Source organism: Drosophila serrata, unplaced genomic scaffold, assembly GCF_035046125.1.
Source record: "Drosophila serrata isolate PLE 108 unplaced genomic scaffold, ASM3504612v1 contig_2, whole genome shotgun sequence".
NCBI classification, from domain to species: domain Eukaryota; kingdom Metazoa; phylum Arthropoda; class Insecta; order Diptera; family Drosophilidae; genus Drosophila; species Drosophila serrata.
This window is the reverse complement of record NW_028256900.1, coordinates 989,342-1,003,908: the sequence shown is the minus strand read 5'-3', so window position 1 is coordinate 1,003,908 and position 14,567 is coordinate 989,342. Positions and strand designations below refer to the sequence as shown.

The 14,567-nt window shown below is 37.0% G+C and overlaps 4 protein-coding genes across 4 annotated transcripts; all 4 read right to left on the bottom strand.

Annotated features, from left to right (window-relative positions):
- Nucleotides 1-8,850: 8,850 nt before the first annotated feature.
- LOC147645178 (gamma-glutamylcyclotransferase) lies at nt 8,851-9,299 on the bottom strand (the record flags this gene model as incomplete). Its single annotated transcript, XM_086836628.1, has 1 exon — nt 8,851-9,299. A coding segment is annotated over one exon (336 nt), but the record flags the coding sequence as incomplete, so codon positions are not given.
- Nucleotides 8,851-10,254, bottom strand: LOC110178952 (gamma-glutamylcyclotransferase). Its single transcript, XM_086833668.1, has 3 exons — nt 10,087-10,254; nt 9,544-9,667; nt 8,851-9,482 (listed from the first exon to the last, which is right to left on the bottom strand). The coding sequence occupies exons 1-3, from the start codon at nt 10,092-10,094 to the stop codon at nt 9,345-9,347; spliced, it is 270 nt and encodes an 89-aa protein (XP_086689794.1). The 5' UTR covers nt 10,095-10,254; the 3' UTR covers nt 8,851-9,344.
- A 348-nt stretch (nt 10,255-10,602) lies between these two features.
- LOC147645177 (gamma-glutamylcyclotransferase-like) lies at nt 10,603-11,457 on the bottom strand. Its single transcript, XM_086833629.1, has 2 exons — nt 11,020-11,457; nt 10,603-10,964 (listed from the first exon to the last, which is right to left on the bottom strand). The coding sequence occupies exons 1-2, from the start codon at nt 11,343-11,345 to the stop codon at nt 10,775-10,777; spliced, it is 516 nt and encodes a 171-aa protein (XP_086689755.1). The 5' UTR covers nt 11,346-11,457; the 3' UTR covers nt 10,603-10,774.
- A 210-nt stretch (nt 11,458-11,667) lies between these two features.
- Nucleotides 11,668-12,939, bottom strand: LOC110178935 (gamma-glutamylcyclotransferase). Its single transcript, XM_020946232.2, has 2 exons — nt 12,147-12,939; nt 11,668-12,085 (listed from the first exon to the last, which is right to left on the bottom strand). Exons 1-2 carry the CDS (start codon nt 12,542-12,544, stop codon nt 11,773-11,775), a joined length of 711 nt encoding a protein of 236 aa, XP_020801891.2. The 5' UTR covers nt 12,545-12,939; the 3' UTR covers nt 11,668-11,772.
- Between the last annotated feature and the right edge of the window lie 1,628 nt (nt 12,940-14,567).

Here is a 14,567-nt window from a genome sequence, read left to right as displayed (position 1 = left end):
CGTATGCAACGTGAAGCAGTCTCTGTTTTTATCTTTTCTCTGCGTACCGAATTTTTTTTTGTTGGTTTCCGAAAAGCCAATTATAAAATTTTCATTTTTGCACTCTTCGCTCTTTGCAGTTTGTTATTGAAAATAGCTTTTGGCGTTGGTAATCCGATAGCCGCAATTAGCGAGTCGAGCTCAGATGAGGTCAGATGCGAGTTTAATAACAATAAGCTGATTGTCGGATTATTTGCACATAAGTAGGAGAAAAGTAAGGCTTTAAATTTTGATAGAAAATGAGCAGAATCCTTTATGAATTTAAAATATGTTTACTACATTTTAAAATTCTCGTTTGTTTACTATAATTTTTCAACTGAAATTCCATTCCTTCTAAAACAATGTTAACTTTGAGGCTCCCTTCCATCAAACTCTTTCAAAATGCACACACCTATTTATATTTATGAGCTGAACCCCAGGTACTCTCCAGCATTGCATCGTGCATTATAATTCAATAATTTCCACAGTCGCTTGGCGCCTGGATTTTTTAATTGCTTTTCAATAACAGGTACGGAGAGAGAGAGAGAGGGGGACAATGTCCTGTGCGGAGCCTGTTCAGGCGCTGATAAGCCGCAGGATAATCATCAGCATGGCCAACACGTTAAAATGCTGAAAAATTCATACGTATGGAGCTGAAATATTTACGAAGCGAATAAAAAAGCGCGCTAATGCAATTCACTCGGCCAGCGCTAATTTAAATTTTTAAGTGGTTCAGCAATATGCAAAAAATAAAAAGCGAAAATTATAAAAAAGAGCAATATGTGTTTGGAAATATACGAATTGGAAAGTACCTTTGAGAAGATTAATTGTATATTATAAAATTGAAAGCTTTCTTTTACTTGATGTACGGAGAATGAGATATATCTAGTTGTTTTTAAGATAAATAAATATAAGTTAAAAAGACAAGAGATAATAATAAATATAATCCCTAATAGGAGTATATTTTAAGTGGGCTTTCTTTATAACAAATTTCCAACTAAAAGTAATTGTAAAGTATATAGTGTAATTATGATTCCCTTTTTGGTAATACTCTTCATGGCGTTTCATAATAAAAGCACAACGCTTGGCTGCCACTGACGATGTGTGTGTGTGTGTGTGTGTGGTATGCAACAAATTGTTGCACGGCCTTCCAAAACTAATGTTCTCGGGTGTCCTCCTCTCTGTCTAACCCATATAGCTTTCCCTTTTTTGTTCCCTGTTGGTGGTGGGCGGACACAACAATGTTGTGTTAATGTTTACACATGTCCATGACACGACCACAATGAACAGGAGGCCAGAACAGGCTCCATTACGGTACCAATTTCAGGCCAGGCCAGGCTCTTGCACTGATCGAAAAAAGGTGTAAATAATGGGGAATATAAAATATTCAAAAGCTTAAAGTTTGATATTTATATTCAAAACATTATAAGTGAGCTACAACCTCTTGGTTGATAAAGATAAGGTAGTATTTGAATTGTTAGGTGATTAAAACAAGGTCTTGAACTTATCTGTATCACAATAAAACATATCCTAAATTCCTATATCTTTTCTTAATAGAATTTAAAAGTACTTCCCTTTCTTTAAGTGTACCTGGTTCAAGCCAATTCAATCCAATCCCGTCGGTTCCGTCCATAAAGTGCATCAGTTGCGCTGCATTGCACTTTGGAGTAGAGTAGATCTGAGTGAAGTGGAATGGCGTTGAGTGGAGAGTGCCTTAAAATGCATCGTGTCTGTTCGGGTGTCGATAGCAGGCCTTAATTAAAATTAACATTTTTTGCACAAAACTTAACTGGCCTTTGGGGTTTCCCCTTATTCCCTCACCACACACACACACTCTCTTTTTACATTGTGAGGCTACGCTTTTAGGCCAGAGTTAACTCAATTTGCTGAGAGCCCTGGTCATGGACATGCACCTGGGGAAGTGGTATATATGCTGTGATATGCGATGTTTGGCTACCTCAATCCCCAATATCATATTTCTATTGATTTTGATGATGGTTATTTAATTTGGAGCGTCAAGTGTGCGTTATTGATGCGAATAGGATGGGGCTCGTTGAGTGCATTTGCTGTTTTAATAGCCTGCGGCTGTTAGGAGGGGCTTAGGAAGTATTCTCCTGATTTGTTGGGGAGTTTCTGAATAAAATAATAGAGTTTGTTTAGCTTTAATGGATTAGTAAGTGTCAAGTATGGAGTAGGTATTATTTGTTAATTTCTTAATAAAATTTATTTAATTCTACAAGAAGTAGTAATGAAACCCAATTTAAAACTTCTTCCTCATTCTACCCCATTTTTCCACCGTAATACCACAAAAAACGACATTTTTCCCAGGAAGGCGAAAAACCCAGCTCTGCATATAACCGTATTTAATAACCGGCTCATATTTCCACATAGTTTATTTGACTTTTTGCGAAAATGCATTTCCGTGGCAGTCGCCAAAAGCCGCCGGCGTCAGTTCCGCGAAGCGGGTTAAAGTGGGGAAAAAAGCCGTGTGCAGGTCTGCGTGGGTAAATATCAATATTTACACCTTTAATTAAAAACGCTAACAAGGTTATTTAGTATGTTGTAGGGCGAGGATGAGGAGGGCTAGCGGAGGGCGTATTGGCCAGGAAATCTGGCAGGAAGTCAGCGTCCCGGCTTGCCACGCTCCACTCTCTCCGCTGTTCGTTTATTTTACCCAGGAAAAGCTTTTAAGCGAAAATGCCAAAATGAAAATGTAAAATTTATTTTTCATTCACTTGTTTAAGTTTAAATTAATGCACTATGAGCGAGGGTGGTAATTTTCAGGTGAAAATTTGTCTGAAATTGTAATATATAAAGACTTTTTAAAGACTTTGCTGAGTAATATTATTTTTAGACACCTGCAGTACAAATTTAGCATTATTAAACAGTTTGTAGGTGCTTTAGTTTAATTCTATTTAGTCCTGGTTAAGGTGTTATAAGAACTCAGTTCAGATTTGACCACATTAGGCCTAAAGGGGAATTAGTCATCCTTTTTGGTGACCCCAACTTCAACTCCCTGGGATTGCAATTGTGTGCCTAAAATATTTGTCAAAGTGCACGTGTCACCAAAGGCGCTTCTGCTGCATCGCCACCCACAGAGCGAGGTGGTGACATTAAAATCCTAACTCCGCTGCATGTCGTTTAATTAAAAAATGCCCCAAAAGCATTTACTCAAACCAAAACCAAAAGGTTGTAAATGGACAAAAAACCAATGCAACCAAGCTATTGATGCAGCAGGCCAAGGGGATGTGTGCATTTTAATGAAAACGGAAACCGAATAATCAGCAAGTGACAATCTCCCAGGGTGGCGGTCAAGCTCAGATGGAATAATGTCACACTGAAAAAAAAAATAGATCTGGATGTGATCAAGAAGAAATAGTTCTTAGCTTGGACTTTTCAATATTCAGTATTAAATTTGCTTCGCTTTTAATACTGATAAAGTGAAGGCACATCATTTAGGATACATACACCGTTTTGCAATTTCCTCTATTTTCCACGATCGTTCTTATGGCAATTAAGTATAAATTTTACACAAAAATCTAGATTAAAATATAATAGTTATATATCAAATTTGATGAAAATCTGTTGAAAACTGAAAAACTTATTATATCAGAGTTAAATGAAATATCAGCTCGCTGCTCCTCTCTGCCTCTCCCCCTCTCTCGCTATGCTAATCGCTCTATGTTAATCTCTAGAGGCAACTGCTTCTCTCCCACCCACTCACACTCACATTCTCTGCTCTTCTCTGCTCTTCTCTGCTCTTCTCTGCTCTGCTCGGGGACTATAAATAGAGGCGCTGAGGGCGCGCGCGCCTCAGTCTGTCCTAGGGGTACCTAGTGATAACATCTCAAGTGATAGTGATTGTGATTACCTTTCGATCCCAAAAATATGACGTGGCCAATGCAATACATCTGGATGACCAGGAAGAAGCTCACTTGGATAAAGCCACCCATTCTTGGTCACTACACAGGAAGGAAATAAACAATGACGTGTCCTCTACTGCGGTAAGTCTTAACCATGACATTTATATTATGTACGAAGAAGTTATTGGTGGTATCTGACCTAGGCCTAGACTTTATATTCCAATTTATTTCTTTATTGCCATGGTCGCTTTTACATATTTACTAGTCATAGTACTAACTGGTCATAGATAATTAGGAATCAGAGTTAATTACTACTCATAGTTAATTACTGATCATAGTTACTTACTGATCATACTTACTTACTGATCATAGATACTTGATATTCATTGATACTTACTGGTCATAGATACTTAATGTTCAGAGTTAATTACTGCTCATAGTTAATTTCTGATTGCATATGATTCCCAACTAGTTCTAACATCCCCGGAACGAAGTGACTGCTGCCGGCCAAGTCTCAGAAATGTGTTGTTACAAAAATTGCAAGTCATCGTTTATTAGTGTTCAAAGTTAGTAACTGATCATACATACACACTGTTCTTAGAAACCTTCTGGTCATACATACTTACTGTTAAGAGTTAATTACTGATCATAGTTATTAACTGACCATAGCTACTTACTGATTACAGTTACTTAATTTTCATTAATACTTACTGCTCATAGATAATTAGTGATCATAGTTACTTACTGGTCATAGATACTTAATGTTCAGAGTTACTTACTACTCATAGTTACTTAATGTTCATAGATACTTACTGATCATAGTTACTTAATGTTCATTGACATTTATTGATCATAGTTAATTACTCTTCATAGATGCTTAATGTTCAGAATTATTTACTGATCATAGTTACTTACTGGTCATTGGAATAACTGTTGAAAGATACTTACTGATCCTCTACATTTAACAACCGTTTCTCAGGCAATTATATTATATTGTATTCCGATTTTCATAATACCCTTTAAGCGTATAAAAATATACTAAAACTTTCCAGTGCATATCTCTATAAAATGAGAAAAGTGCAACCCATGGAGCGTATGAATTTAATGATTTAATCACAGCCCCCTTGTCCTTGTCCTTTCAATATCGCCAGGCCTTGTTGACACTGCATGCGTGTCGAGCGAATTTGTCAAAAAATGCAACCGCCGCTGGCAGCCTCAGGGGAAATTGGACAAAGCCCAAAGTGGACTTGGAGTTCCATCGATTCTAAAGCTGAATTTGAAGCTGGAAGCTGGAGATGGAGAAGGGTTGCACTTGGCCAAGTTATTGACTTTGTGTCTCTGTCAAATCCTGGCATGTGGTCAACATTTAAGTGTAATTAATGCCCGCGGCCAGTCCGCAGTTGCATTTCATCCTTTTTCCGCCGTGGGACGATGGAATATGAAAACCAAATATTGCGCTTAATTTGATTAGCGTGTCTGCTGCACAGATTCCGATTGCATTTTTCGGTTTTATTTGTGCATCCCAGCCCCCGGGGGCAATTATTCCCATCAGAGTTGGTCTCTTCCGGTGCAAGGATTTTTCTTTATTATTTTTGAAAAGAACGGGGGAGAACTCTTTACCTTTGATATGTGTTTGATATTTGGAATGATAGAACAAATCAGTTCAATAAATTTGTAAAAAGGTCTTACTCAGCTTAGCCAATCTTTAACAATATGTTTAAGGGTCAAGCATTTCTCTTTAAAACTTCTTCAGGCTTTTAGCATATTGTTCTAACTTTGTACTATAATCCCCAGAGATTATAGCCACTTGTCTGACCCTTTTTTTCTCTGCCTACTTTTCAATTTCCATTTTCCTTGAAGAAGTTTGCCAATCGAAAGTGTTCTTACTTTGGTAATTAATAGTTTTCCATCATTAGAAAGTTTGAAACACTTTGAACTTGTAGAAACTATATGCAAATAAGCCATCAAGTTCAGTTCCTTTTCTCTGCTGATTTTCTTAGGCTGACAAATTGAATTTACCTTGGGTCCATTGAAAGGTTTTCATTTTCCTTTTACTATTCCAAAGTTTCCATTAACCCCTTCAAGTCCCGTGTGGCCTTTGACGCCTCATGTGTGTGGCATAATTACAGGGACTAGCTTCGAGTTCTTCAATTAAAATTTATTAGGTTTTTGATGGAAAGAGAAGAGTGAGTATTATGAGTGTGAAGTGTAAAGTGTGTGAGTCCTTTTTGTAGTTTGCGACAACGAATTGGCAAAGTTTCTGACTCGCTTGGCTGCGGTTTATTGGGATTTTTAATCCTTTGTGCCGCTGACAAGCCAATTAATGATGATTTGTGGTCGCTTTGTGTAAATGAGTGTAAATTATATTTTTCATTAAAAGATTGAGAAACTATATTAACAATTAAACCATTAATAATGTTGTATTTACTTGAATATGAATATACCAAATTAAAAATATTAATTAAACGGCAGAGGAGTTGACTTCCATTTGATGTTTACTTATTTTGGTTTAAAGAATGCTGTATATTTTAATGGAGAATTCTTTTTATTAAGGACTATCCACCTTACTGCTATTATATTGAAAAATCCCTTTTGGCAAAAAGGAGACAAAATCGAACCCCCTTCACACACTAAAGGCTCCAAAAAATGGGGTAAAAACCCATGGCAGTCATAATGATGACACACTTACCACATAAACCGCACGCACCACATATAACCACCACCGGAGCCAGTCGAGAGTGTTGGTAACGGGGGAAATCCCAGGACAGCCGGGGAAAAGTCCCGGGAAAAGGGTTGCCTTTCGGCTCTCATAGCTCCAGAATTGCCACTAAAATGCACGCTAATGAGTTTCAATTACGACCAACTGACAAGATGAGTTCGTCGCCAAAACGATGCGTCCCATCTGAAACAGTTTTTATTTTTATTGACATGAAATCCCAACCTCCTTTGTCGTCGCTTCTGTTGTCAATTTGCGTAAAATTTTTGTCCTTTTTTTTGGAGTGTTTGCTTGTCGCTGCTACTTTGATTGAAACTAAACGACGAGCTTAGCTCTGAAGGTGTGGCAATGGTGCAAATAAGGGCTGCGAGTGCTTGATTTTAATTAAATTCCCTTGCCCACAAAATGCGACAGAAGCAGCTGAGGCCGTTCTAGAAAACCTCGGTGTCCCTTCGTCCTGCGGTGTAGCATTCTGCTTTTCATCTGTTCGTCACTTGTCGTTGTGATTTGGAATAGGAACTTTACTCAAAAAGGTAGTTTGAATAATCGAAGGAGTTAATATATTCATATAAATATAAAGAAACTTAAATGTTAAGAAGGATATGAGGTTTCTTTTAAGTTAAATACAACATTTTAAGAAGGTCTCTTTGAATACCATTAATAATATTTAATAAATTCTTATAAATAAGAGCGTTCAATGGCGATCCGATTTAAAGGATCAAAATGCCTGCCTCCAAAAAAATATACCCCATTTTATTCAGGGTATATCAACATTCGGCTTCGTATACCCTTTATATTTTTGTTAAATCGTTAACTTTTATGATTACAAGGGCCCTGGGCTTCGTTCTGTTGTTATTTGTGTTGCATTTCCCCTCCGTGCTGTCGCTTACTTTGTGGCCTGTTGGCACATGTTACTGGCGAGAACGAGACTTCTTCTAAATGGTTATGGCGCCGTGCAATTTTAAATAATTAATGGCCAAGTTGAGGACGAGTGCAGTCAGGCTCAAGCTCAAAGCCAGGAGTGTAAACCAACACGGCGACTATGGGGGCGGTTGGCGCCACAAATGTAATAAAAATGTTGGTCCAAAACTTTGGCCAAGAAGCTAGAAGAGAAGTTTTCGACTTGGGCCAAAAATCGACTCCGACTGCATTTCAATTCCCAAACGATTATAAACTACCGACCGTTTGCAAATTTAATTTACAACTGCACAAAAGTGAACAAACCGCAACAAGAGCCAGGAGCTCGTGCTCAGAGCGAAGTTTTACTTTGTTAAAGTCGACAGAGGGCAGACTTTTATTTGCCACCTACACACCGAGGGTCTGGAACTTTTTGGCAATGAGGGTCAGCTGGTGCAGATGGAGCTCCTGGAATTAGCTGTTAACTGGGGAAAATAAGTGCACTTAAAAAAAATAAAGTAGTATCTAAAAAAACATGTTAATACTTCCAAATATAAGGATATGAAGGAACTGTTTGAGTTGCTTTCAGTACCTCATTCTTTTCTTAAATCATTGTAGTAAATTGTAATAATATTATTACAACAATCCCCACTTATTTTTCCAAGTGCCTAGATATTGCTGAAAACTCCTGCAACAGGAAATTATGTTTATTATTACTTTGGCACACACAATTTGGACTTTTCCGAGTGGCCAAGTGCGTCTTCCCCCCAAACAATATGCAAATGTTCACTAGACGCCTCAAAAGAGTAGAGAAAAGGAGTGAGTGCCACCGAAAACTTCAAATTTAAATTAATAAGACAGGAGCCAGGGATCGGCCAGCTCAAGATGAGCTTCCTTAGACTCTTGGAGCATCGTCATCAGCATCATCATTGAAGGCGGCAGCTTTGGAGTGCACACTAAATTGCACTTTAATTGCACTTTAGGCGAGTGTGCCCGTCGTCGACGGGGAAAAACTCAAAAGTTTGTTTCCTTTTTGCAAACGCAAAATTTTCGGCCATTGTCTGAATGGGGTGCAGACGGGAAATTGGTGGTAATCATCATAAATAAGTGATTCAAATTAATTAAATTCCGTTTTGGGGACAAAAGTATTTTTCCGGGTGGAAGGTTATCAAAGTTTTTGCCAAGAGTTTAGTTTTGGGGAGTTTGGGAAAAAGGTTATCAAGAAATTGTACAAAAATTAATACTAGTGTAGAGTTAAAAATATAAACTGCTGCCTTAAGAAATATATCATAATTTTGGCAAAATTCTTAAGTGTATAAGTGATTATTATGTTAAATCAAGTTAGAAGAATTTAACTATACAGTGCACATGTAATTTTATTTATACATAAGTCAGTTCTAAAAAATCGTTCAGTAAAAATTTAGTAAATTTTTTATACGAGTGTCTTTGTTGCTTATTTAGTTAATTAGTTAGGAACTTAGTTCAACTTGGTCCAGTTCAAGTTTCTCCTCCATTGCTGGCACTTCTTTACCATTATGTTTGATACCCATTAGCCACTTGACATAATCTTCGGGGATGCCGGATTCCCTAGCTCCCTTTACCAACACCTTGAGATATGTTTTGGAGGGTTGACGATCGAAGGGAATATTATTATCCTGAGCACCGTTATTATGTACTTCCGACGTAGGTTGATTTGTGAGGTGATATGCGCGACAGGTAATACTCGTATCTGAAGACAGAGAGTGAACCGAAACACTAATTGGAATGTAAACGCCTTGAGGCACACTCTCCTGGCTGCGGGGAAAAATTAATAAATATTACAAGGCCTAAAGAATATTCAAGGAGAATTCCTACTCATCCAAATCTTTAAGATTGCACATATCAATCTCCCAAATGGATCCATAAACATGGGCTCCCAGAGTGGGTACAATAGTGGCTGGTGCTCCTAGCCAGTTTTTAGATCCTGTGTGAAAGTCCAGGCGGTAGTTCTGTTAATTGAATTATTCATAATTTAAAGATACTCAGTACTTAATGATTTTTATAGCTTACTTCCAATCGACCGGCTCCTATTCTCTTGGCTGTGGGATTTTGTATATGAATTCGACTGGCTAGCATATTGCTGCCAAAGCCAAAATAATAAAATTTATTGGCCATATTTATGAGGTAGTTGGATCTGTAAATTAATTATAAATATATATTAAAAGAGGTAAATCAAAAAATATGTATTAATTATTCAGCTACAGTTTTGTTGCCAGTGTAAGCATTCTTAGAACAATACTTCTCAAACTGCTACGAATATAAAGTACAACTGGTTGTAAAATCGGCTAAAAACCTTTATCTCAAAATAAAACTAATGAATAAATAAAATATATGTATAAAATCCGAAAAAAAATAAATTACCTAACATAAAATACTCTTGTTAGTTTTGCTAATTTTAAGTTATTCTTTACGAAATCAGCTGTTTGGAAAAGCTCTTAAAATTCACTTGTCATTCTTGCCATTAAGCTTTAAAATTGTAAATCATATCAGCTGTTGTCTCCATAAATATATTTTGCAAACATATGAAGTTTTTGTTTATAAAAAAATACTTACTTTGGCATTAATTTTCACTGGTTTTAACTTATAATTTAGCTTGTGTATTTGTACTTGATGTTCCGAAATTTAATTAAAAACGTACACGTGTCAAACATTTATTTGTTTACTCAGCTCGGACCGACAGATGGAATAGAACTGACTGACACTGAGAACAATGAAAACATTGCCTTTCTTTTCAATTCTTATCAAAAGCTATAAGGGTTTGCGACTTGGATAGACCTATATTTTTAGAACTGCTATAAAAATGTTTTAGAGCAAACGAACATCGCGCCAATTGATATGTGCGGCTGAACTTTAAACTCGTTGCTTGCTATTAATGTCGCCAGGTGTCGTCTTGTACTAATTTATCTTAAGCAATCTTTAATATTTAATAATACAAGTTTTTTGATCATTATCTAAACAATATTTAAGTCAAATATTTCAGGAATACGTTAATTTTTTTATTTTACCATTTGTAATATGGTATTACTTGTATTTCCCTATAATTTTCATCATTAAAAACACACCTTTAACTTAATGTCCAATGTATATTCTTTTATTATTATTATTCTACTCATTTTATTGTAAATTGTCGACATCCTTTAGTCCCAGTTTTTTCTCCATTTCTTCGGAGATTCGACCATTATGTTTAATGTTCCTTAATCTCTGGACATATTCCTGAGGGAGAGAGCTCTCTAAGGCGCCCTTAACGATACTCTGAAGATAGGTCTTTGAGGGCTGACGAGACTGGTATCAAATCCCGGGTTAATTCATACAAATTGCTCTCTGGCTGCTGTGCCAGCAGGTAAGTGAGAGCCGGAGTAACCTCAGTCTCATTTTGGAGTTTCACGTAGACCGTGTGAGGCTCATAGAGGCCACGATTCACACCTATTTGGCTATAAAAATAAATTATTAATTAAATAAATAATGAAAGGAAATGTAGATAATTACTTCTCAATGTTGAATTGTTCGCTTTCATCGATCTGCCATAGAGTGCCCCAGGTCTCAGCTCCCTTGGTGGGTACAATGGTGGCTATCGATCCATTCCAGCGGATTGAATCGTAGGCAAAGTCCAGGCGATAGTCTTGGAGTCGGGCGGGTCCTATTCTCACTGCCGAAGGAGTTTCGATATATATCCTTTTGGCCAACATGTTACTGGCGAAGGCAAAGTTCAAGAACTTGTTGGTAGTTCCTTCTGGCAAGAAATAGGAAGAACTATCTTTGGGAAGTACTACCAACAGGCAGGTGATCAACCCTATAAAACGCTTGTGACTCATTGCAAATATTTTGTATTTGATTCTATGTTTCGAACAGAGAATACCGGCGATGCGATCTGACTGCGAGTAGAATGGAAACTGAATATTATATTCGAGAGGAAGTGTCCCTAAATTAGCGCGGGCTAAGTGTTTTGCTAATCTTTAATCTGTTATTTAAATGTGATTCCATTTTAATATTAAATTAGATTAAATTAGCTAGTCACTTAACTGACCTTTAACTTTGGGTTCTAGGAATTTATAAACAAAACCTAGGTTTGTATGTTTTTTATATTTAAATGAGCATCAACGTTGTTGGGAATTATGCTTATCAAAATCGATAATATTTCTATTTTTAAAAGAAACTATATTTGCTGATATTTTTTTTATAATGTATTAATTCTCTTATGATTTTCCAAAGAGTAGTACATTTTCTGTTCAATTTTGGTTATTACAAAACGACATCCTGTAGCTCCAGCTGTCTTTCCAGCTTGGCCTTGACATGACCATTGTGTTTAATTCTTCTCAATCGCTGGACATATTCCTCGGGAACAGCACTCTCGATAGCTCCTCGAACCAGGCATTGAAGATAGGTCTTTGAGGGCTGACGGGATTCTGGAATCAAATCCCGGGCCAGTTCATACAAATTACTCTCTGGCTGCTGAACTAGCAAATATGCTCTGGCTGGAGTATCTTTAGATTCATTCCTTAGCTTAACGTACACAGTTTGAGGTTTGTAAATACCCAAATGAACGCCTTCCTGGCTGCAAATGTTAATCGGTGCTAGAATAAATATTAAATATAATAGTAGGGTATAATATTTACTTGTCAATGCTTGCTAGGTTACTGAGATCAATCTCCCAGAGTGTGCCCCATGTGTCATCCCCCTGAGTGGGCACAATGGTGGCCACTGCACCATCCCAGCGATTTGATTCAAAAGCAAAGTCTAGGCGATAGTTGGGAAGTCGTGCGGGTCCTATTCTCACCGCTGTGGGATTTTGTATGTGTATCCGTTGGGCCAACATGTTGCTCCCGAAACCAAAGTACAGGAACTTGTTGCCCCTTACCTCGGGCAGGTTGGAAGTGCCATTGCAGTCCGGACAACTCAGGTTGCTTGTTGCACGAACAGAGTTCAAACTATCGACACTGTGACCCTGACCTTTGGGAAGAACGGCCAAGAGGCAGGTGATTAAACGAATAAGGCGATGACGCTCACGATTCATTGGGAAATATGTATATTGAGATATTAGATGTGATCTGGCAGGCAGTTCAGCGGTTACTGAGCATTGAGAGGCTGGGATTGCCTCGGAAGATTCTCTACCTCGTCTTGGTATAGATACACTACGTCATGACGTTTGCCGAAATCATTCCAGTTTGCTGATGATTTTACTCTATTTATTTACTAGTTTATAAACAGAAAGAGCATTGAATTTATGGTTCTCCGTCAAAGCAGGCTTATCTCGAATACAAATACGCAATCTTTTGTCCGTTAATCATTTTTACTTATTTCGTTTCTTGCCTCACATATTTACATATTTAATTTAATACTACAAGCAATTTAAATATTTAACTGAACCAAAAAGAAACTAGTTAGTGACACAATTTTTCAAGGTAGACTGACCTTTAAAATTATTTGGAACGTATATTTTTCTTGATACTTATTAAAATGATTGATTGATTTTTGATATTTCCAATTGTTGAAGATGACAAAAAATGTTACTAAATTTTATGACAGCTTTTTGCACTAATATCAATGTTTAAAAAACTCACAACTAAGTCAAAAATAAATTTATTTTAAATCGGAAAGCTTTCCTGCTCTAGTTTTTAGAAGCTTAACTAATATGCATTCTTAGTTTAAGATTTTTAAAACTTTAAATTTTTAGCCAATTTTTTGTGGCAATATTAACGATGTAACCCCTTACAAAATTTGAAAAAAATTATCAAAAAAAAATGTTTATAAAAAATATACCCAGATCAACTCGCCTTTTCATGCTGATCAAGAATATATATGATTTATAGGGTCTAAAATTATTAATTACAGACTTATGACTAAAATTATTAAACCCTTTAAAGGTTTTCCTGCAACAAGTTTAAAAAATGTTGTTTATATCAAACAAATAGAGAGTTATCGTCCCCAAAAAGGAATTCCCCTGGCTTTTTGATTTCAATATTTGGCGACATGTGAGGAGGTTGATAGGGGGTAGGGCGGCCTGGAAGGAAAATCGGAAAATCTGCGTCTGTTTGTTCGGTGAGCCACAGTGACAGGCGTTTGGCTCTGCGAATATGTATGGAAATATTTTAAATGATTTTTGCAATTCATTTTGTGGATTCCGTTGCATGTTTTCGGTGAATGTTTGTGTGGCTTGCGGCGGCACTTTGGCCAGTTTGCCATGGTTTCTGGCCAAAAACCGAAACCGAACCAGATCAGAACGGGACAGGACAGGATAGTGACAGCGACAGCGAGTTTTGAATGTGTTAAGAGGCCTGACATGGTCGGTATGACAGCTGCACTTTTGTGGTGATTTATGAGTGCGATTTTCAGGTGGAAAATTTTGTCATTTTACAGAAATTACCTCCTTCTTATAGAAATATATCAATATTTATATTAATTTAAAGCAAAAATAAGATTAAGAATAGTTTAAAAGTAATAAATTTCCAAAAAAAATAAACATTTCTTGTGGCTTATTTCGCCGAATAAGGTTAAAAGTATTCCCCAATTTGTGCTCATTTTAGATAAATCCCGACATTGCCGTGACAGCTACTCAAGCAAGTCACTTAACTTGGTTAATTTATGATAAAACTTTCCACAAATCATTCAATTGGTTAGCCCATCTTAGACTTGAAGGCCAGCAACAAAAACAGTCGCTGGCATAAATATTCATACATGCGTAAATGCTTTTCCCCCTGAAGGAGGAAGGACCTTAGTCTCAACGAAATTCCCTGTCATTGTCCTCGTATCTTGACTGATTTTCACGCACACATGGGCACAGGCAGAGCATAAATGATCATAGCATTCTCATCATCATCCTCATCATTATCAGAGATTTGTTTGTTGTCATTATCATCAGCGGTAGGAGCAAAACATACACCCATATATTTACTGAAAAAATATTACTATAACCGCCGCGCATATTCATAGAGATACTCGTATTCGCATCGTGTGTAATTTGAATATGCCGCCATCGAAATGTCAACTTGTGGAGTCATCATTTATGTTTTCCACCTGCCGCTAGTTTTTCTCATGTA